This window comes from Podarcis bocagei (genome assembly GCF_964188305.1).
Source record: "Podarcis bocagei genome assembly, chromosome: 3".
In the NCBI taxonomy this organism is placed as follows: domain Eukaryota; kingdom Metazoa; phylum Chordata; class Lepidosauria; order Squamata; family Lacertidae; genus Podarcis; species Podarcis bocagei.
Genome location: NC_138127.1, coordinates 4,492,574 through 4,515,354, shown reverse-complemented (window position 1 = coordinate 4,515,354; position 22,781 = coordinate 4,492,574). Strand labels below are relative to the sequence as shown.

Here is a 22,781-nt window from a genome sequence, read left to right as displayed (position 1 = left end):
ATTCGCACCCCAAAAAGTCCACAACTAGAGCAGTGCTTCTGCGCAAGCGCGGAGTGCGATAGAGCACTTCTGCGCATGCACAAAGTGTGTAGAACGCTTCTGCACATGTGCGCGGGGCGAAACCCGGAAGTGTGGTTTGCTGCGTTCACAACCCAAAAAGCCGCAACGTGAGGTAAATGCAACAAGAGGTATGACTGTATTTTGAAGGAAAACATGACAGATTGTATCCCCTTTTGCTACAAAAATTGGTTCTATTTAAAAAAAAGAGTTGCCTTAAGTATTCAGTGGAACAATGTAGCAGCTACTTATGTTGTAAGCACTCCCTGCAAACAAATACTCATATTGGGAAATATCCGAAGCAGATTGCTTTAAGAAAACGACCATTTGTGCAGGTTTCTTGTTTCATAGAGGTAGATCTATATCTTGCACCAGTAGACCTTGGATGCGAAGAAAGCATTTGATTTTAGAAGACAAATTAAGATGTTTGCCTGTAGCACTGAGGAAACATAAAGCTTCTTGGCAGTTTATGTTAATGGATAGTTGTAAGCTGGTTCCTACATGCCCATCCTTTGATAACTGTATTGTCAAACAATGATTTGCATGTGTGAATGGGCGATAATGCTTTGTATGTAATTGAATTACCTCCCCCCACCCCCCAATTTATATTCACCTGTATAATTGTTCTCAGTGGAGCCAGTTCACACATCCAGTCATTGAGTGTAGTAGAGATTTCTCAGCCAAATGTGTGAAATGGCACCACCACTCATTCTGTGGCAAGTGTAGACCAGACCAGACCTGAGATCTATCAGTCTAAGGCAAAAGTACAGGACACAACTAGGGCTGCTGTGACTTCTAAGCAGGTGTAGGTCTTCTTGGCACTGAGCCTAGTACAGTGGTACCTTGGGTTACATATGCTTCAGGTTACATATGCTTCAGGTTACAGACTCCACTAACCCAGAAATAGTACCTTGGGTTAAGAACTTTGCTTCAGGATGAGAACAGAAATCGTGCTCCGGCAGCATAGCAGCAGCAGGAGGCCCCATTAGCTAAAGTGGTGCTTCAGATTAAGAACAGTTTCACGTTAAGAACGGGCCTCTGGAACTTAACCCGAGGTACCACTGTAATTGTTCTCAGTGGAGCCAGTTCACACATCCAGTCATTGAGTGTAGTAGAGATTTCTCAGCTGAATGTGTGAAATGGCACCACTCAACCAGCGTTTTCCATGGAGGTAATGTGAGAAGGAGAATTTTGTCATGACTCATTCACACACATGCAAACCATCACTTGATGCCATCAAGTGAGGAAAATGCTTGTGAACCATTCCTTTGCCTCTAATGGAGGGATGGGCAATTTTTCAACCTCCAGATATTGTCAGTCTCCAGCTTTCATCAGTCCCAGCCAATATGCCCAGTCACCAGAGAAAATGGGAAGTGGAGTCTTGCAACATTCCTATCTGCTGCAATGAACAGTGCTTAAGTTTTCTTCAGCTTCAGTTTTTAAGCAGGGCATGGCGAACCTGTGGTCCTCTGGAAGTTGTTGGACTCCAAGTTCCATCATTGGCTGGATTAAACCCTGTGGAGGCCCCTAGGCAGTCAAAATCTGGCCTTGCAAATTATCTCCTAATACTTAATTGTAGTCAATATTATTTTGATCCCTTGTTGCAGGGCCCCTAAAAGGTGTGGGGCCCATAGGGCAGTGCCTACTCTGCCTGTTTGGTAATCTGTTACTGATGACACCACATGTCCCCTATACTTGCACAAAGCCATGCGACATTAAAGCGACTTGGTTCCTTGGTTCCTTGTTAGACCTCGGCTGCTCTGATTTCCATCCCTTTCTCAGGAGATAATTAATTTAAACATTCCAGTCCCCCACTGGAATGGCATTTTCATCCTGCGAAATATTTTTGGGTCACTGTGGCATGGTCAAATACCTTAAATAGTTTAGCCGGTGTAGCTAATCTTAATTCTTGAGCTTGTTGCAGGCAGTTGAAAGGGAAAGAAGGTATTCTTTCTCCACATGAGTGAGAGATGTCACATTCTGTTTTGTTGGTGTTTCCAACCAAAGTAGTTGTGGCATGAAAACCTGCTCAGTTTCACCACGACCTGTTATATTACCCAGAGCTATTTAAAGCTTATCTGAGCAGCTTCATCTTGCCAGGCACCAACCTCTGAAGTCTTGTATATGTTTGTAATTATATACAGCAACACACTTAGTAAGATTCCTTCTATTATTATTATTATTTTCATTTTAAGCCTAAGCAATAAGTAAAAGCTGGAATATGACCATAACGAACCTGAGAACTCCTAGGCACTAGGGTAGGGCTCAGGGGCAGAGCTCATGTTTGGCATGCAGAAGGTTCTAAGTTCAATCCCTGGCATCTCCAGGTAGAGAGAGCCTTGTCTCAAATCCTAGGGAGGCCCTGACTGGCATTGTAACCAGTGCTGAGCTAGAGGGAGCAATGACCTGACTCAGTAGAAGACCTATGGGGGAGATTAAGGTAAAGGTAAAGGGACCCCTGACCGTTAGGTCCAGTCGCGGACGACTCTGGGGTTGCGGCGCTCATCTCGCTTTATTGGCCGAGGGAGCCGGCGTACAGCTTCCAGGTCAGGTGGCCAGCATGACTAAGCCGCTTCTGGTGAACCAGAGCAGCGCACAGAAACGCCCTTTACCTTCCCGCCAGAGTGGTACCTATTTATCTACTTGCACTTGGACATGCTTTCGAACTGCTACATTGGCAGGAGCAGGGAGCGAGCAACGGGAGCTCACCCCGTCACAGGGATTTGAACCGCCGACCTTCTGATCGGCAAGTCCTAGGCTCTGTGGTTTAACCCACAGCGCCACCCGTGTCCCTTATGGGAGAGATTAGCAGCGTTCAAAATTTGCCAGGCGCATTTGATGCCTGGCTATCGGCCACTTGCGACCAAGTGACGATGCCCGGGTGCCATGATGGTGCCCGACGTCTCCCCCATCTGGAGGTGCATTCCTGGGGATCCTAGGACCTTGCCTGTTTTCAAACACCGACAACACATCCTTTAGAATTCTCTCCGTGAGAATTTATCTGCACAATCAGAACGAAATTCAGGAACCTGGAAGCCGTCTTTGAGCCATCCGGCCCCCAAATGGCAACTAGACGTTCTGTTTTGGCGGCTGAAACCCTGGTTTTAGGAGCCATTTGGCCCCTAGTTAATATATCTGAGTTTCTAACACTGGATCAGGAGATGTCAATAATAAAGCACAAGTGAAGTCTGAAAAGAAATTGCAGAGGGCAAGAGGGATTTTTCTCCTTCTACTCTACTTCCTCCCCAGCATGTTCCCTCTCTTTCTCTCAAAGGTACACATGGAGGCAAGTGTGTTCTTTTTCTCTCAGGGTCTTGTTCTTCCTCGTATTCTCATTTAATCTTCTCCTTTGCCAGCGTCACTGGGAATATGAACAGGGTGAGTTTTCAATAGCATTCATGCCCGGGCTATTCTTTCAGTATGGGGTTGCTTCATGTATTTGCTAGTGGGCTTATCAGATAGCTGGGCTTTCTGAGATATTTTTGTGTGCAATGTATGCTTCCACCCTCAGAAATAAAAATCCACACAATTATATACTGTAGTAAATCTGAGACGAGAATCCAGTGCATACTTTCCAGAGTATAAGGCCCATTAAACACAGTGGGCCTTACTTTCTGAGTGTGGCGCTGATAATGCCACGGTTGCAGGTTCGATTCCCATATGAGACACCTGTATATTTCTGCATTGCAGGGGGTTGGACTGGATGACCCTAAGGGTCCCTTCCAATTCTACATTTCTATGATTCTTTGAGTAAACATTTATAAGGTTGCCCTGAACCCTCATCGCTTGCAGAAGCTGCAGTCCCCCCCCCCTCTCCAAATTATGCTTGGAAATTCCTTACTCTTTTCCTTGCTGTATTGAATTTGATCCTTTCTTTTCCTTCTCTTCTTTCTTTCTCTCTCTCTCTTTCTCCTAACACATTTAGGTGGCATTTTTATCTCTGATTCTGATGCCACTGTAAAAAGCATACAAAGCCAACAGCCTAGACCAGGGGTCAGCAACGTAAGGCCCATGGGCTGGAAGCAGCCCTCGGAGGTCGTTTGACCGGCCTGCAAGTTGCCCCTGGTGCAGCGCAGCGCAGAGACTCACTTCCGCAGCTCTGAAAATCGTGTCTGCGCAGACGCTAAAAATCACGGGTGCGCACGCAATCCGGCCCACAGAGGGATCTCTGTGGGACCGATCCAACCCAGGCAAGATAAACCTTGCTGACCCCTGGCCTGGACTCTCATACATGTCTTCACAGAAGTAAGCGCTCTTGAGTTCAGTGGAGCTTACACCCAAGCAAGTCGTCTTCTTTGCCAATCACTTGTAGCCAAGTAAGATTGTCTTCCATGAACACTGTTTTAACAGGGAGTCCGTAGGTGACTGTGGAGGCCAATTCTGGATCCACACGTCCTTCCACAGTGGGGAGATAGGTTTCCGGGTAGGAGCTGATCACGGTGAGGGTTTGCCAAGTGTGCCTTCCTCTTCGCATGTTTCTCCCTTTCATCCTGAGTTCGAGCATCTTCAAAGTTCATGATACCTTTGGTAAAGGCTGTTCTCCAACTGGAGCGCTCGCAGGCCAGTGTTTCCCACTTGTCAGTGTTTATACTACATTTTTTTGGATTTGCCTTGGGAGAGTCTTTAAACCTCTTTCGTTGACCACCAGCAAGTGAGTATAGGATTGAAGGCTAACATCCAGGGGCGTTACAGCTCAGTCCGTCAAGTATGAGACTCTTAATCTCTGGGTCGTGGGTTTGAACCCCACGTTGGGCAAAAGACTCCTTCATTGCAGGGGGTTGGACTAGATTATTCTTGTGGTCCCTTACAATTCTACAGTTCTATGATACTATCATTTTAGGTACTTTAAAAGACTTTGGACACATGGATAAATTGCCTCTGGCCAGATCAGCATGGAGGGTGGCAGAATCTACTGCCATGTCACCAGCCACCCCTGGAAAAGAAAATGCAGTTAAAAAGGGGTGAGAAGGGGCTGGAGCAAAAGATATGGGCCTCAGACTCCCTAGGCCACCCTGCCTTGTGCAGAAGTGAGGCCATTAGCTCTTGGTGGTTTCAGACCAGGAGACACCCACTTTGCTGCCTAAGTTGCTAAACTTAATGCAAACTTTCTCCCAGCTTTTATTCTTCCTATGTTGTACTTTAGGGTTGGAGACATATTTATAGCACCCTTGATGCAGTGACAAGCTCTACTGTGACGTATCTTGTGAACGACCATTAATAGGGAGCATGCGCTGTTCTCTGTGTGTACAGGTTTATTTTTAAGGACATCATTTCTGTAGCAAAATTAAGAAATGTAGAAGAGCCTGAATCTTTTGAGCGGTATATGATGGGTGGTTCCAGTAGAGGGCACTCAAACACCATTCAAGAGCATACTTACCTAGGCCTGGAGGTGACCAGAAAGACAGAGTTCATTCTGGTGATGTTAAGAACAGGGGATGCACTGAGTGCTTGTGCTTGGAATCATAGAATCACTGAATGGTCAAGTTGGAAGGGGTCCCAGGGGTCTTCTAGTCCAGCCCCCCTGCAATGCAGTAATCTTTTGCCTAGTGCGAGACTCAAACTCATAACCCTGAGACTATGAGTCTCATGCTCTACTGATTGAGAGGTATCCCAGCTTGTTCTTATTTGAAATCAATGGATCGTCTACACCAATCAATCTGTTTATTATCCATTGTGATGGTGAAGGAGTTCTGTTCCATGAATTTATAAGAATGGGAGCTTCCAGTGTGGCTGTTTATTGAAAATAATATGTTTGCATAAAGCTTGCAACACCAGCAGTTTATTAAACATTCATCCTGATACATTATCATGGACGTTATATGAAATTGCCAGGTTCTGGTGATTATCTCACACTTTTCCACTGCAATTTTCTATCATTTTTGTTATCAGAGTTTTTTCCAGTAAGAAAAATCATGCAATGTTTGTACTAGGAAGTACAAGGTAGCACTCAAAGTTTGTGTGAATAAACTGCCCACCTAGATCTGCCCTTTAAGGTTAAATACAAGCATATTTGGAAACTAAAAGTTGGTGGTGGTTTGAATCATGGTTCTACCCATGGGTAGGCAAACTAAGGCCCAGGGGCCGGATCGGGCCCAATCACCTTCTCAATCCGGCCTGCGGACGGTCTGCGTATCAGTGTGTTTTTACATGAGTGGAATGTGTGCTTTTATTTAAAATGCATCTCTGGGTTATTTGTGGGGCATAGGAATTTGTTTGTTGTTTTTCCTTCAAAATGTAGTCCTGCCCCCCACAAGGTCTGAGGGACAGTGGACCGGCCCCCTGCTGAAAAAGTTTGCTGACCCCTGAGCTACACCCTAAAATACAAGATGAGATTTATGGATCTTGGTTCCCATTCAGATTTTGTTTGTTTATTTGTTTCCGTGCTACTATGGTTTTCTTCTCAGTCTTTAAAATTATAGAGGTGGAAGGAGCTTTGAATCTGCAATATAGCATTCCTGACAGTTGGCCACCCATGCTCTGAATAAGTATCACTCATTTATCACTTATTAAGTATCTTGCTCGGAATATTGCTGATTAGTTCTGTCAGCCAAGAAATGGCCTTGCCCTTAAATCAGCGTGTGAACAGATTGTCAAAGTGGTCAACGCAAATCCACAGAAGCTTTTTGCTCCTTGTACAGATAACCCCTTGTGAGCATTTCTGGGGCCACAAACAAAGGCACTTCTGTAAATGTTATGTAATGAAGTTCTCACCCTAGCCACCAGGAGTATTGTGTATGTAGTTTTCACTCAGGTCCACGTCAGTTATTTTAGGCGGGAAACCCTGGGTGGTTGTTGCTACATTGTTGACAGCCGGCTGCCTATAAAAGCAGGCCGGCTGAGCTGTTTGCTGTTCAGTTCTGTCCAGCTTACAAATAAAGAGCTGCTCTGGAGAAATTGCTGTGTCGTCTGCTATGTTCGCCCACAACTTAACAGTAAACAAGGCAGAAACTGTGTTCAGGAGGTCCCATATAGCAGCCACCAGCAGAAGAATGGGCTCTTCATGGCAACCGTTTTCCTTCCTAAGTTTATAAAATTTGCAAGCATTCTTTTCTTTTCTTTTTTTTCGATTTTCATTTATTTATTTATACTTTTCAAGTTTGTGCGCTGTGGCAAGTTTCTCCATATTTGTCATTTAACAACAAAGACAAATTCTGCCTATTCTGCTTACAGGTTTCAAAGAAGTACAGCGAGATTGAGGAGTTTTATCAGAAGCTGGCCACACGTTACCCACAATCCTCTCTGCCACCGTTGCCAAGGAAAGTGCTGTTTGTTGGGGAGTTTGACATCCGGGAACGGAGAGCTGCGTTTAATGAGATCATGAGATCCATTTCCAAAGACACAGATCTAGCAACAAGTCCCGAGTTAATGGAATTCCTAGGTAACTCCCAAGCATGCTTTTGTAATGGTAACATGTTGTTTCTTCAATATCCATTGACCCTTTAAACTTTTGAATACCAGAGAAATTTCGCAAAATCAGCTGCATCTCCTATCAATTTTCAAGACACTTTCCACCCTTCAGGTATTAAATTCTCATGTCCAAGCCCCTCTGCAAACCTGCTAGATTTGCTTTCCTACAAACCCTGTGCTCAGATTGGCTTTGAATTTCATAAATACTCCATTGCCTCATTGTGAGATTTGGTTGTAAAAGCACCCCATGACCTAGACATGTTAATGTGATTTAGGAAGAAAAAGCCACACCTTCGTTATTAATATGAGAAACCGTCTAGGCAACATGGGCCGTGTAATTTTCTCTTTTAAAAAGGCCAGAATTCTACACTAAGGTAACCCAAGTGTTCCAGTAAGAGTTTGTGGCCTTAATTTTGTGTGTGTGTATTTTCTTGTTTTATATAATTTATTCCATACAACTTGCTCACTGTACGGGGGGCAGAGAGCGATGTAAAGTGTAAAATCCCTGTCTGAATCACTCAAGATCTTGCCTCTGAGATTTCTGTAGGCGTTATCCACACAATTAATTAGATGCCAGATTTATTTTTTATATAAAACCCCCCTGACATTTTCAAAACACTGAGTTCTTCATGGAATGCAGCCCCTATGTTTGCACCAGATGATAGTAGAATTGCAGGACGTGCACTGCCGTTGATGTGGTGATGTTGCCAGTGCTGGACCTGCACAGCTGCTCATTATATGTATGCATGGCTTAGAATTGGGTGGCTGACCTCTGGCTCTTCAGATGTGGAGGAACTCCAACTCCCACCAGCCCTAGTCAGCATGCCGAGTGTGGGCAGGTGGGAAGGGAGTTGTTGTGGAGGGCTGCAGGTTCATCACTCCCGCTTCAAATGCACTGTGGGAAGACTAGGAGCCTGGTTACTTTTGAGAGTAGCAGAAACTAAAGCTTCTGTTTGGGGTTGAAACTGGGTGGCAGGCAACCATCTGGATGCTGTTGTTGTTTAGTCGTGTTCGACTCTTCGTGACCCCATGGACCAGAGCACGCCAGGCACTCCTGTCTTCCACTGCCTCCCACAGTTTGGTCAAACTCATGCTGGTAGCTTCGAGAACACTGTCCAACCATCTCGTCCTCCGTCGTCCCCTTCTCCTTGTGCCCTCCATCTTTCCCAGCATCAGGGTCTTTTCCAGGGAGTCTTCTCTTCTCCTGAGGTGGCCAGAGTATTGGAGCCTCAGCTTCACGATCTGTCCTTCCAGTGAGCACTCAGGGCTGATTTCCTTCAGAATGGAGAGGTTTGATCTTCTTGCCATCCATGGGTCTCTCAAGAGTCTCCTCCAGCACCATAATTCAAAAGCACCAATTCTTCGGCGATCAGCCTTCTTTATGGTCCAGCTCTCACTTCCATACATCACTACTGGGAAAACCATGGCTTTAACTATACGGACCTTTGTTGGCAAGGTGACCATCTGCATAGGAGCCTCCAAAACACTGCTGGTCTGGGGCTCTAACGTCTTCATGCATTGGAGCGGGGTGGACTAGATGACTCACGTGGTCCCTTCCAACTCTAAAATTCTATCTGAATACTAGGAAAGCATTCATTTCTTTCAACAATTTATGACACTGCCATTGGTGTGTATAAAGGTAAAAAGGTAAAGGATCCCTGGACAGTTAAGTCCAGTCAAAGGCAATGATGGGGTTGTGGTGCTCATCTCGCTTTCAGGCTGAGAGAGCTGGCATTTGTCTACAGACAGCTTTCCAGGTCATGTGGCCAGCATGACTAAACCGCTTCTGGCACAATGGAACACCATGACGGAAACCAGAGCGCATGGAAACGCCGTTTATCTTCCCGCCACAGTAGTACCTATTTATCTATTCACAATGGTGTGCTTTCGAACTGCTAGGTTGGCAGGAGCTGAAACAGAGCAACAGGAGCTCACTCTGTTGCGGGGATTCAAACCACCAACCTTCTGATCAGCAAGCCCAAGAGGCTCAGTGGTTTAGACCACAGCGCCACCCGCGTCCCATTGGTGTATATACATGGCATAGGAGCCAACTCCTAGGGGCTGAGGTCTCTTTGGCCCCCCCCCAAAACATTTGAGGGGACTGGGGCCCCAAAGTTGATGGACATTGCCATTAAAATGATGTGGGTGTGCCCTGTCATGTGATTGATTGTGTGGGGTGGGGCTTACTTGTTCCCCCTCCCCCCGGATATTTTATTAAAGATGGCGCCATGATGCAAGGTTACAAAAACGAAGCCTATCTCGTTTTCCTGAGATCTCCAGGTGGTTTATTGCAATGTGTCCATGGCACTCTTTGAAATTCCACATCAGAGTGGCTAAAAATGACAGGCAACTAACAACTGAGCCAGACAAACTCTATGATGCTCAAATGTACTGTTTTGAGGCCCAGTAATCAGGAAATTTTAAAGTGTCTGGAAACCCAGCCAGATGGGCGGGTAATAATAATAATAATAATAATTCCATATACAATGCTGTCAGTGAGGTCTGCCTGGCACCTTCCCCCACCTGCCTTTAGTAGACTGAGATGCTGTTATGTTTTCTAATGTGCTGCCAAGATTCCTGCAGCTGTTATGAGGGTTGTTTTGTTCTATTTTTGTAGTATAAGTACCGTATTTTTTGCACCATAACACTCACTTTTTTCCTCCTAAAAAGTAAGGGGAAATGTCTGTGCGTGTTATGGAGGGAATGCCTACGGGTGGCATGCCTACGGATTGTCCTCCTCTAAAAACTTCGTGCGTGTTATGGTCGGGTGCGTGTTATAGAGCGAAAAATACGGTATTTATATTCATGTTTTTAAATGTGTTGTAAGTCGCTTGGAGGCCTTTGGCCAACAAGTGGCTAACAAGTCTAATTAATGATGATGCTGATGATGACATAGTTCTCCATTCTGTTTGCCAAACAGTCAGAAGTTGGTGACGTTGGCACGGGACCAGAATACCCTCTTTTGAAGCCTCTGCGTTCAGTTTTCCATGTTGTGCTTCTGCAGGAACCAGGTCCACCAGCGCCACGGACATCAAAAGTAAAAACCTCCCCGATGCGGAAGACAAGGACGACGAAAACGAAGCCTTGGATTTCTTCAAAGAGGAGAGGACTCCTGACCCCGTTCCCCTGTTCAAATCCTCGGAAGAGCAGGATGTTAAAAAGAGAAAAGAGGAAGAGGAAGAGGAGGACGGGGATGAGGATGATGGAGACCCACTTGGTGTTATCAAGTATGACTTTTTAATTTTACCGTGCTCCTTATGCAAAATGTCCATCAGTAATTCAAACTTAATCTGTTCTGCCATACTGTCCTAGTGTGCACTTCTGAGCTGCGGGGCTTGAGAAAGGAGAGAGAAACAACTCAATTGTATGGGGAAGATCTCTCTCTTTACAGCATCTCCAATTCAGGTGCTGTCGGGGAACTGCCATCAGCTCAGAGGCAAGAGGTGGAAGGGCAGTTGTGTTACAGGGAGCCTCCAAAGATCTTGCGAAGTAGTTCTTCCTCTGGCGAGGAGGGAAGTCCCGCCTCCAGTGGGGAATGGGCGCAGGGATCAGAAGATGCTAGGGAGAGCCGCAACACCAAGCCTGAGCAAAGTGGAGGGGCGACAAATCCCCCTTTGCCAACACCCACTTTGTGCAGTAAGTTTGCGCGCAGAGAGGGGAGGAGAAGGGTGGGGGTCACACGACTGTTATGCTGGGGAAGGTATAAGGACGGCCCACTCCCAGATTGTGCTAGCGACTGAGCAGACATGGACTTGCGACACTGCACTGTAAAATAGTTTGTACAGATAATAAAGCCTGGAAAAGACAGGTTGGGGTCTTGCCTGTTTGCTTTCAAGCAGCCACACCAGCACCTGACAGGTGCCTAAAGATATTTGCTTGTCTTCAGTGCTGGTAGCAATCCAAGAAGGCACCTAGATCACTTAGGAATCTTTTGTGCAATGTGGGGCTCCAATCCAAGAATGGAGCTATCAGGAGCTCTTGATTAATCCTCTGAATTCTCTATGAGAAGCCCCCACAAGATGGACTAGATTATTTACATGAAAACATATGAGCAGGCGTGATGGTCATAACTAGGGCAAATCCCAGCCAATGTTAAGCATGTGTAAATAGCACTTTGAAGTTTTCAACTTTTGCCTATAGTGTGTCTTCACTTCTTTCACTTTTCTTTGTTTTTTTCTGCACATCCCTGACAAAAAGTATTAATTCCAAAATCTGCACCCATCCATGTTGGCCCAAAACAAAGGCATTTCCTCATGTGTTCCACTGCAAAATGGAAAATGCAAGGAAGGAAGAAGGAACGCTTTTTATTTTTGGCAACTCAGAATAAGAACAAAATGTTACTTGGTAATTAAGAATTGCTATGGGATTCCCCCCCCCCTTTTTGTTTTGCTTAAGATATATAGCCATACTGCAATGATTTTATGATTCCTAAAGGATTCCTGAGTGGTTATCATTTTCTGTCTAGTCATTATGCACTCTAAGCATTTTCATTTAACAACTTATATATTGCTCAAAACTGAAACTGTCCCTCTGGATATCTGAAATTCCAGAGTGCCTGGATTTAAAACACACTCACACACGCCAGAAGCTGGATTACTATTTTTGCTGAGAACCTTGATAAAGCATTGTTTTCCCGTGAAATGGTCATTGGCTGCAGGCATATACAAAAGAGAGTGTCCTTATTTGGATAGGAAAAAGGTCTTTCTGAACTGGGCATTATGTTTTCCTGGATATTCTGCTGAAACGAAAGGTATGTAGTTAAAATAATAATAATAATAGCCCAATGTCCAAGGAAACAGAAAACCTGCTTCTTGGGCTTTGGCCGATCTGTTTTCTTAAAAGCCTTTTGTTCTGGGTTCAGAGGCCTATAGAAAAGCTTCCGATTCAGAGAGGGAGGCCTTCTTCCCAGTGAAACCTCTGCTACCTTTCCTCATTCAACAGGCCACTCCTGAAACCTGGGCAAACTTTTGTAAACATCAATGGAGCATGGAGCTCTGGCTTGAGAAAACAAAACATTGCACCCAGGCACTGGTGAAGGGCCTGCACAGCCCCTCCTAGTTCAGTTTTTATGGAGTAATAGAGCACAGTGTCGTCAGAATTGTGATGGCATCTTGCCCTGTATTTTCTAATGACCTCTCCTAACTGCTCCATGTAGATGTTAAACAACATTGGGAGTATAATCATAGCGATACCCTATAGCAGTACCTCACAGACAGGGGTCCAAAGAGCACTCTTCCAACATGGTTCTCTGCATGCAACCCCATATGTGAGGACAGAACTGCTATGCACCTGATACTCGTCTCAAAGAGCCTGTCCAGGAGGATGGAGTGGTCAATGGCATAAAGATCTGCAGAGAAATCAAGGAGGAACAGAGTCGTCTTCTGCTTGTCCTCTTTTTAGTCATCCATCGGGGTGATCAAGGCTGATTCAGTCCCATCACCAGGCCCAAACTCAGATTTAATTTGGGCTAGATGATTCATATCATCCAAGAATATGTATAGTTGGCCTGCCATGGCCATTTTCACTAGCTTCCCTGAAAAGGAGATATTTGTGACTGGTCGGTAGATAGTCTAAGCCAATTAATCATCTAGTCCAACTCCCTGCAATACAGGAATCTCAGCTAAAGCATCCATGACAGATGCTCATCCAACCTCTTCTTGAAAACCTCCAATGCAGCAGAGTCCACAACCTCCCGTTCCACTGGCAAACAGCTTTGTCAGAAAATTATTCCTGATGTTTAGTTGGAATCTCCTTTCTTGTAACTTGAAGCCATTGGTTTGAGTCTTACCCTCCAGAGAGGAGAAAACAAGCTTGCTCCATCTTCCATGTGACAGCCCTTGAGCTATTTGAAGCTGGCTCTCATATCTCTTCTCAGTCTCCTCTCTTCCAGGCTATACATACCCCTCACATCAAAGCAAAGTGGGCTTAATGTGTTGGACCCAATGGCCATATGAGAGAGCCCCAATATTGCCACGGGGACCATGGTTCTAACTATGGAAGGCAGCATACAAATACAGTGGTACCTCGGGTTACAGACGCTTCAGGTTACAGACTCCGCTAACCCAGAAATAGTACCTCAGGTTAATAACTTTGTTTCAGGATGAGAACAGAAATCGCGCGGTGGCGCCGTGGTGGCAGTGGGAGGCCCCATTAGCTAAAGTGGTGCTTCAGGTTAAGAACAGTTTCAGGTTAAGAACGGACCTCCAGAACAAATTAAGTTCTTAACCAGAGGTACCACTGTAAAACGATGTATGTATCTAGTAATTTGCTTTTGATGTGGACCTGAATTACTTGACTTCCAGTCCTGCCCTCCTAGTTGCAAGCATGGGTGGTCACCCTGTTAACTGATTTTTGTCAATGAGTAGGCTGCCTCAAAATAGGAGAGGGAGCAGGGCCTGTAAATGGTTTAAATACAGTGGTGCCTCGCAAGACGAAAAGAATCCGTTCTGTGATTCTCTTCGTCTAGCGGTTTTTTTCATCTTGTGAAGCAAGCCCATTGAAGGATTAGCAGATTAGCGCTATTAGCGGCTTTTAGAGGCTTTTAGTGGCTTATCTGCTGATTGGATCAGCTGATAAGCGTCTTAGCGCTATTAGCGCTATTAGCGCTATTAGCGGCTTTTAGTGGCTTTTAGCGGCTTATCTGCTGATCGGATCAGCTGATAAGCGGCATAGCGCTATTAGCGGCTTTTAGAGGCTTTTAGCGGCTTATCTGCTGATCGGATCAGCTGATAAGCGGATTAATGGCTTAGAAAAAGGGGGGAAAGGGGGAAAAAACCAGCAGGAACTCGCAAGAAATTGTCATCTTGCGAAGCAAGCCCATAGAAGATTCGTTTTGCGAAGCACCTCCACAACGGAAAACTCTTTCGTCTAGCGAGTTTTCCGTCTTGCGAGGCATTCGTCTTGCGGGGCACCACTGTAAATGAATGAGCTAACTTAGCCTGGATTGCACCCTCAATAATGACAAGAAAACTTATCTCCGTCCTGAGGCACAGTGTGAAGCATGCAACCTACATGGCCACCTGTTCAGAAGGGTTCCACATCTTCAAGCACACACAGCTGCAAAGACTCTGGGTTTCCCCCCCGCTTTTGACAATCGCCGGCTTACAGACCGAAGCCTTCAAGCCTGCTCGGCCATTGAGCGAGTGCCAAGTGATGCAAGTGTTTGCAAGTGCCTTGAATCCCAGCTGCTTGTCAGATTTTTAGACAACTTTTGTCAGCCCTGTGACGCACTCTTTTGTGTCAGAGTCACTTCCTGACTTCCTTGCTCCCCTCCAAATGTGTTGGCACAGCAATGTACTTTGATCTGGCAGCCGTTGAACTAAGTACTTTGTTTTATATTGTGCAAATCCCCTTAGTTTAATACAAAAGAGACATATGAGTGGGGGATCCTTCTCCAGTATAATTTAAATGTGCAGTTTAAGACTCTTCTCAGATGTGAGGTAAGGTAGTTGTTAGATGCGAGGTAAGGTAGTTGTTAAATAGTTGTACAAAGTCCTCCCCACTTAATGAGTGTGGTTCTGTTTTTGTAGATGGCTGAACAGCCTGTCCAGTCCTCACCCATGCTGAAGGCTGTATCTACCTTGCCTCTGCTGGCACTCAGCCACATTAGTCAAAAAACAACATTTCAAATGCGTTATAAGCCTGCAACAGCAGATGGCACCAGAGAGCAAAAAATTCTGTGCAATTTTTTTCATAGTGGTTTTTTTTTTGTTATAACGATTTAATTTCTGACTTATTTATACTGCTTTTTTCTTCCTGTGTGTAGATCAACCCCAGGACTGCCACACCATCTGCTTATGTAGAGTAGGGCAGCAGTAATGCTTGCTGGTCGCTTCAGATCCACAGCTGTCTTTGTATCCCCTTGGCCTCCCCTTCTCTTCATAGTATATTTAGCAACAATCACACATTTTGTAGCTTGGCAGCTGTGGGAAACCAGATGACATGATGGTGATGTGAGGGCTAGATAAAGCCTGAGCTAATGTCCTTGCAAGCAGCTTGGGAAAGTTTTGCACTGAGTGGAAAAAATGGAATCGCCAAGGCCTGTGCTGTTGTTGTGAAAATACAGAGAATCCCTGTAAAGCCTATTTTCCACAAACAGCTGCTGAGGTGACAAAGCTGTACCATAGAACTGAACTGAATTGTAGAGTTGGACGGGAACTCTCTTCAGTGCAGGAATCCTGCCCACAGCTGTGTGGGAATGTTAAGGATAGTAGGAGAGGATATATTGATTAAATATCATCCTTCCTTCACTCACGCTAGTGAGTCACGTAGAAGGAAGCTAATTTGCAGATTTGTTTGAATCTCTTTAGTTAAGCAATCCACTCTGGCTTGCCCAGATTGGATTATTCATGTTAAGTCCCCGTTGATCTCTTTTAAAAGAATGAAGACACAAGAGTCTTTCCTTAAAAGTAACAAGAAGTTTACTCACAATCACCTCCCAGGAGATCCCTGAAGGCAGGCTTTAGCTAGTAGTTACAGAACAGATTGTGAGTTCATCCCATATTGGGATTGAGCCCATGTGCTGCTGGCTGAGATCCAGCAGACAGCAAAATACGTTAAGAGAAGAAAATGGCATCAAGAGAAAGATGGCAGCATGGCAGCCAGGGTCACGCCCTTCTGCTTAGTCACATGCAGGGGGAGGATGTTCTAGACCAGTAAACAGGAAGTTATATTGGCTGAAGTAACATCCCCCTGTCTGTGTCCACTCTAGGGAAACAAGGAATGTTGTATTTGACTGCTCCAATGGATTATATCCCACAAGCTGTCCCTAGGTGAGCTTGGACCATCAACCTTCTGGTTAACAGCCAGACACACTTACCTGTGTGGACATTTCAGGCTGCAAGGTGAGCAGCAGGGCTCACATTGTGAAATACTCCCCTTATGTAAAATCGGTCCCTACATGTGAAATGCTAGCCTTGTAAGGCAAAAGGTGAGGCTTTAATCCTACCGAAAATGTAGGCTTTTCTTTAACGCAGAGTTATTGTGTTTAAATAGGGGAGTCCCATGCAAAAGAATGGAAAGATGAGCGCAAATTGAGCAAAAGAGAACTGGTTTGACGTTTGTGGGAGCTGATGGCAATAGTCATATTAACAATAACTCTAAAGAAAAATGGAAATAGTAAATAAAGACTGCGTGAAGGGTTGCCTGTTGCACTATTTGAAAAAAAGAGAGAACTTAAGTTTTATTATAAGCAAAAATAGCAAAATATATCCTGTGCGTTCTTATGCATGTTCATTATATCCTATTTATTGCACATCACACAAGAGGAATGTAATATCACTTTTGTATGATATATTAGATATTTAGAAGAATGAACAGATGGAAAATAGGGATATATTTGAAATTCATTTAAAAAAACAAACAAACCCATGGGGATGAAATGGGGGAGTGTTGGCAGTTAGAAACTGAAGAGCCCAGATACAGGTTTGGTAGCTAATCTGTAGTTTATGTGGAATGGGATAGCAGTCTTTTAAAAAAGCTAAGAAGGTTTAGTGCCACAGCTAAGTACAATTCAAGGCTGCTTCTTTCTGCAGCTTTGGAATTGAGCAAACGGGGCAGATTGAAGCACCTTTTGTCTTAGGGACTTTGCAATAATAGGATGACTCAGCTCTCAAAATAGAATTTGGAATGGGCATTACCTCATCCATCAGCTTCCCAAGCCTCTGCCCAAGGAACAGGAAATGTTGAATCACTTGATTCACAGAGTGGGTTCTGTTGACAATGGTAAACCTTAATGGGGGTGGATTTCAGTGGCCTGTTTTGCTGAGCCTTTAATGAATAACTGGCTTGGCTTTTGAAAAGGCTTATTCATAGCAGCGAAAGTGTATGTAGGTTAGCAGAAGTCTGGTCTTGACTGTTTGCGATGGGCATTTCCTCATGCTTCTCAGTGTTTTGCAAATGTTCCTGCAAATAAGCCCACAAATTCGTCTACATTAGTCATCTGTATTGGTGTCCTGAAGAGTCACCACTGGTCACCAGGCAAGTGGCTATTTGCAAGGGTATCCTTTGTCATGTTTATGATCCTGAGAAGAGTTGATATACATAGAATCATGGAGCTGGAAAGGACTTCAAGGGTCATCTAGATGTGAGACTGACACACAGGGCTTCCATGTTTCAACATGTTAAGGCATCTTTTCCAAACCCGGTGCCCTTCAGGTACAACATGCGAAAGGCTTAGGGAAGGCTGGAACCCGAAACTTCTCCCCATCCCAATCAGTTTCTTGTGAACAATCGTTTAGTTGTGAACACAAACAATTTTAGGGGAATGCTTGAAATCATCATAGAATTTCCAGCTAGCGGGGTTGGCCTGTCATGTTTCATAAAGCATCTTGCAGATGACAAATGTTTGGAGGAGAGCGGGGGATGGGCAAGAAACACTGAGTGCTAAAAATAGAGCTAGAGTTTTGTGTAACATTTTTGTCCCCCTTCCCCCAATGAATGTTCTTGTCATTGCATTGTTTTATACTATTTGGAGGCTCCATGATCATATTATAAAGTACAGTGGTACCTCAGGTTACATACGCTTCAGGTTACAGACTCCGCTAACCCAGAAAGAGTATCTCAGGTTAAGAACTTTGCTTCAGGATGAGAACAGAAATTCTGGCGGCATGGCGGCAGCAGGAGGCCCCATTAGCTAAAGTGGTGCTTCAGGTTAAGAACAGTTTCAGGTTAAGAAAGGACCCCCAGAACGAATTAAGTACTTAACCCGAGGTACCACTGTAGTTGTGTTCTATGTTTTTAAATCAATCACTGCTAAGAGCTGTTCCTTTTCGCTTTCCAAGGTATTTCTTATCAATTTTTAAAAAATATCTGTGTGGTGTGAGCAAAGTTTTATTCTGACCCAGTGTGTGACCCAGAGAAAAAGAAGTTTGAGAATTGCTGCATTAGACCTTGAATGTATTCCGTGAACCCATCACTATTTTGCTTCCAGAAAATAGCACCAATGAGCCAAGAATGGTAAAAACGACGTTGGGATGTTGGCAGAGCCAACCTTCTGCCTCTCCACCAGCAACAAGCCTCTTGAAGTAAGCTTGACAAAGGCCCAGTTTTGTGAAAAGCAAGGGCTACTTCAGGGAAGCTGCAAACAGTGCTATTAATAAACCAGCGCCAGGGCGAATTGTGAGGGCTTCTGTCGGTTCCCACGGAACATTGTGCTCTCCTGGCTCTTTGTGGTGATGTCATGCTGGGCGCTCGGTGGCACTTCTGATCAATTTCACTTCCTCAGTTTAATCCCTCTTACTGGATTTTGACTCAGCAGTCACCCTTATTTGGAGCAGGACAGACATCCCCCTTTGGCTGGCTTCACTGTTCAACTCTCCCACAAATCCATACAATTTTGCATTTGTACATTTTACACTGCTGACGGATACTCTTTTTTGCAATGGGTTGGGAGAGAAGGCATTTACTTGCTCAATGAAGATTCGTGCGAACGGTGCCTCCTTGTTTTGTAGTGACCTCAGGAGAACCTTGTCGCTGGTAAAATGTTAGTCACCAAGCAGTTCATGAGAGGTTCCCTTCCATAGAAGGGAATCGGCAGGATGAAACGTGGTTGCAAATACTGCCAATGCTGAAACACACACACCTTTTCTTTCTTTTTTTACACACACAGAAATGTAGCTAAAGTGTATTAATTGGGGTGTGAGTATCTTTATTATTTCAGCATATCTAAAAATAGATGTGTCACTAAACCAGCAAAGTATTTGACTTTGCAGATGGATTATTGGTTGTTGTTTTTTTAAAAAACCTTCCATTATCCTTAAGTGTCTGTGACTGCCTTATTATTATTATTATTATTAAGATTTATATACCATCCTTCATCGTATTATCTCAGGGCGGTTCACAGAACAAAATATAGGATAAAGACAAGTAAATAAGTACAGTGGTACCTCGGGTTAAGTACTTAATTCGTTCCGGAGGTCCGTTCTTAACCTGAAATTGTTCTTAACCTGAAGCACCACTTTAGCTAATGGGGCCTTCCCGCTGCCGCCGTGCTGCCAGAGCACGATTTCTGTTCTCATCCTGAAGCAAAGTTCTTAACCCGAGGTACTATTTCTGGGTTAGCAGAGTCTGTAACCTGAAGCGTATGTAACCTGAAGCATATGTAACCCGAGGTACCACTGTAGAACAAAACAGCAAAACAACAACTTCCCCCTTCCCAAAGACATGTTTTAAAGGCTGTAGAATATTAATCTGCCGTTTCTTCTGCGCTTGAAACCTCCCATAGCATCAGATTTGGGAAGTGGAAGTGGCAACGGTAACATTTACAAAGAATCGGAAAGATGTGCCATCTCTGTAAATAAGGAGAGCATAGTGTGATCATTTCAAGAAGTTCTGTGGCAGTTGTGTCCAAGGCTAAGGTGGATCGCTATTGAAATCTAATATGACGTTGACTGGAATGAGCACAAGCTTTGGGGAGAATTTTGTTAAGGCTTGACAGTGGGTGGCCGTTCAGAAAGACCTTGAGGACCTTGCTTCGATCCCTTCCAGTTCAAACAGCCTGATGGATCAGCCCTAAGAAAGTCAGATTATCCTCCACCAGGGCCAGGGCCTTCTCAGTGATGGCTCCAACCTGGTGGAATGCTCTGTCCCATGAGACCAGGGCCCTGCAAGATTTAACTTCCTTCCACAGGGCCTGTAAGACACAGCTATTCTGCCTGGCTTTCAATTTGAACTTAGCCTGATCATTTATTACCCTTCCCTCCTTCTCTCCCCCTCCCCCTTTTATGAAGATTACCCGCTCTGGGATCCCACAGCTAATTCTCCCCCGGTCTCCTCGTTGGCCGAAATAGGACTAATTTAGCCAGCTAGCCCTGGTGATCATCTAATGTTTATTGGATGGATTTCCCCCCTAAATTGATTTTTGAATTCTGGATTTATTGTTATTCACGTTTTATACTGTATTTTATCCTGCTTTTTGTTGCATCAATTAAGTGCTTTAAATTTTTTGTTAGCCGGCCTGAGCCTGGTTTCTTGAACCAGGAAGGGCAGGGTATAAATATTTATTTATTTATTTATTTATTTTATTATTATTATTCAAAGCCTACTTTAAGATAGCATATTAGGGGTGATCATGCGTCCTTTGCAGGATTCACCTGAGCTTTATTCTGCGGCTCCCTCTCCAGAAAGCACAGAGAAAGCTCTCTTTTTGGAATGGTCTTCCATTACAATTTTGGGTGCCAGTTCTTTTCATACCATTAGGAGCACATTGCAGGGTTCTGCACTGCTTTCTTCTTATCTTCCAGCACAGTAAGAATTACCACTGTTATTTTTCCCCCCTCTCTCTCTTAGAAAAGCAGCTGTCGAGTGGAATTGTGCCAGCGTGTTTTCCTCTCTGCAGCTAATAGCTGCTTTTGATTAGAGACATGGGGGAGAATGTTAAAGGGCGCCTCCTCCAGGCCACAAATCTCCCCCCTCCCCAAAATTCAATTTGTAAGTCCACAGGGTGGCTGTTCCTCTGGAAAAAAAAGAAAAAGAAACACTCTTAACAGTGTCTGCTGGATTTTTCTGCTGTCGTTTAAACCTCTAGATCTAAAAAGACTAAGAAACCCACGCCTCCTCCAGCCAAAGACGGGAAGCCCAAGTTAACGATTTTTGACGAAGAAGCTGTTCCCGATGAAGGACTGTTTGGCTCAGCTAAAGGGTTTTCATTCAGCAGCAGCAAGAGGATATTGGCAGCCGAAAAAAGTAAGTGTATTTCTAGTCAGCTCCTTGATGTACACTCCGAAAATATGTGCCAAAGTTTCGCAAAGCTTAGTTGCAAAACTCCAAATCGCTCTATGGCAGCTTGGGCATACAGTCATTTATTCCAAAATGGAAAATGCCTTAGTATGCTCATTTAGATATGTGTAATGACTCCAATGGTTGAGTTGGGTTAAAAGCAAAGACCCCTATCTCCCTCTTTTTCTCCCTAAGAGGGCTGCATTCCCTTAAGGATATTCTTCCAGTGGCTACAGACCAGCAGTGGGAAGGACGCATTCAGAATCAAGCTGAATGAGGTCATCAGTGGTGGCTTATGCCCATTGGGTGGAAGACAGGAAATCCAATATTCCATACCCTCCAACATTTCTCTGATTAAAATAGGGGCATCCTATTTATTATGGGATGCGGGTGGTGCTGTGGGTTAAACCACAGAGCCTAGGATTTGCTGGTCGGCGGTTCGAATCCCTGGGACGGGGTGAGCTCCCATTGCTTGGTCCTTGCTCCTGCCAGCCTAGCAGTTCAAAAGTACGTCAAAAGTGCAAGTAGATAAATAGGTACTGCTCCGGCGGGAAGGTAAACGGCATTTCCGTGCACTGCTCTGGTTCACCAGAAGTGGCTTAGTCATCCTGGCGACATGACCCAGAAGCTGTATGCTGGCTCCCTTGGCCAATAAAGCGAGATGAGTGCCACAACCCCAGAGTCGGTCACAACTGGACCTAATGGTCAGGGGTCACTTTACCTTTTTATTTATTATTATTATTATAATTAATTAATTAATTAATTAATTAATACCCTGTCCATCTGACTGGGTTGCTTCAGCCACTCTGGGTGGCTTCCAACATATATCAGAATACCATGAAACATTTAAAAACTTCCCTGTCTTCTAAAGGTTGTATAGTTACTTGTGGGTCTCATATCTCCATACCCTCCAACATTTCTCGGATGAAAATAGGGACATCCTAAGGAAAAATGGGACATTCCAGGATCAAATCAGAAACCGGGATGGCTTCTATAAATCTGGGACTGGAAAACAGGGACACTTGGAGGATCCGATATTCAGGCTACTGCTGTGTACAAGTCAAATGTAGCTGTCATCTCTTTGTTCAATTATCAGATCTGAAATTGTTTGACGATCCAGACCTTGGTGGATTGGTGACTCTGGGTGACTCGCTGCTGTTGCCAACCGCCTGTGCAAGCACGGAACATGCATTAAGCGGTAGCCTTGAGGAGGACACTGAAGAACTCTTGAGGTACTAATCTTGGATGCATCGGAAGTCGTAGGGTCTTCAGTGTTCCCTAGCTTTGCAGAGCAACAGACATGTAGCAACTCTTATGCTGGAAGGGTTCACATTTGGAAATGTCAACAGGCTAAACGGTAGCCCGAGACCTTGATTTTCATTATTTGTAAATTGGTATCTGATCTAGCCCTTACTAAGAATTTGTATTTTTTAACGCATGATGCAAATAACTTGTATATGAAGCCTGAGTGTTGAGGTGTATTCAGTTCTATGGTGTATCCAACAAAGTTGTCTTTTTGGTGCAAGGACTTCCACTTGTGTAATGGGACTTCTGCCCCTTGTGCACCCTGTAAATCTGCTCTGGAGGGGTTGGGAACTCCC

General features: G+C 44.5%; 1 protein-coding gene across 1 annotated transcript in view; it reads left to right on the top strand.

Annotated features, from left to right (window-relative positions):
• HS1BP3 (HCLS1 binding protein 3) overlaps positions 1-22,781 on the top strand; it is a 32,829-nt gene that overhangs the window by 3,318 nt on the left and 6,730 nt on the right. Inside the window, exons 3-6 of the mRNA XM_081189183.1 lie at positions 7,228-7,435; positions 10,469-10,691; positions 20,990-21,147; positions 22,277-22,412. Coding sequence (XP_081045309.1) covers positions 7,228-7,435; positions 10,469-10,691; positions 20,990-21,147; positions 22,277-22,412 — 725 coding nt within the window. The remainder of the gene's footprint in view (positions 1-7,227; positions 7,436-10,468; positions 10,692-20,989; positions 21,148-22,276; positions 22,413-22,781) is intronic.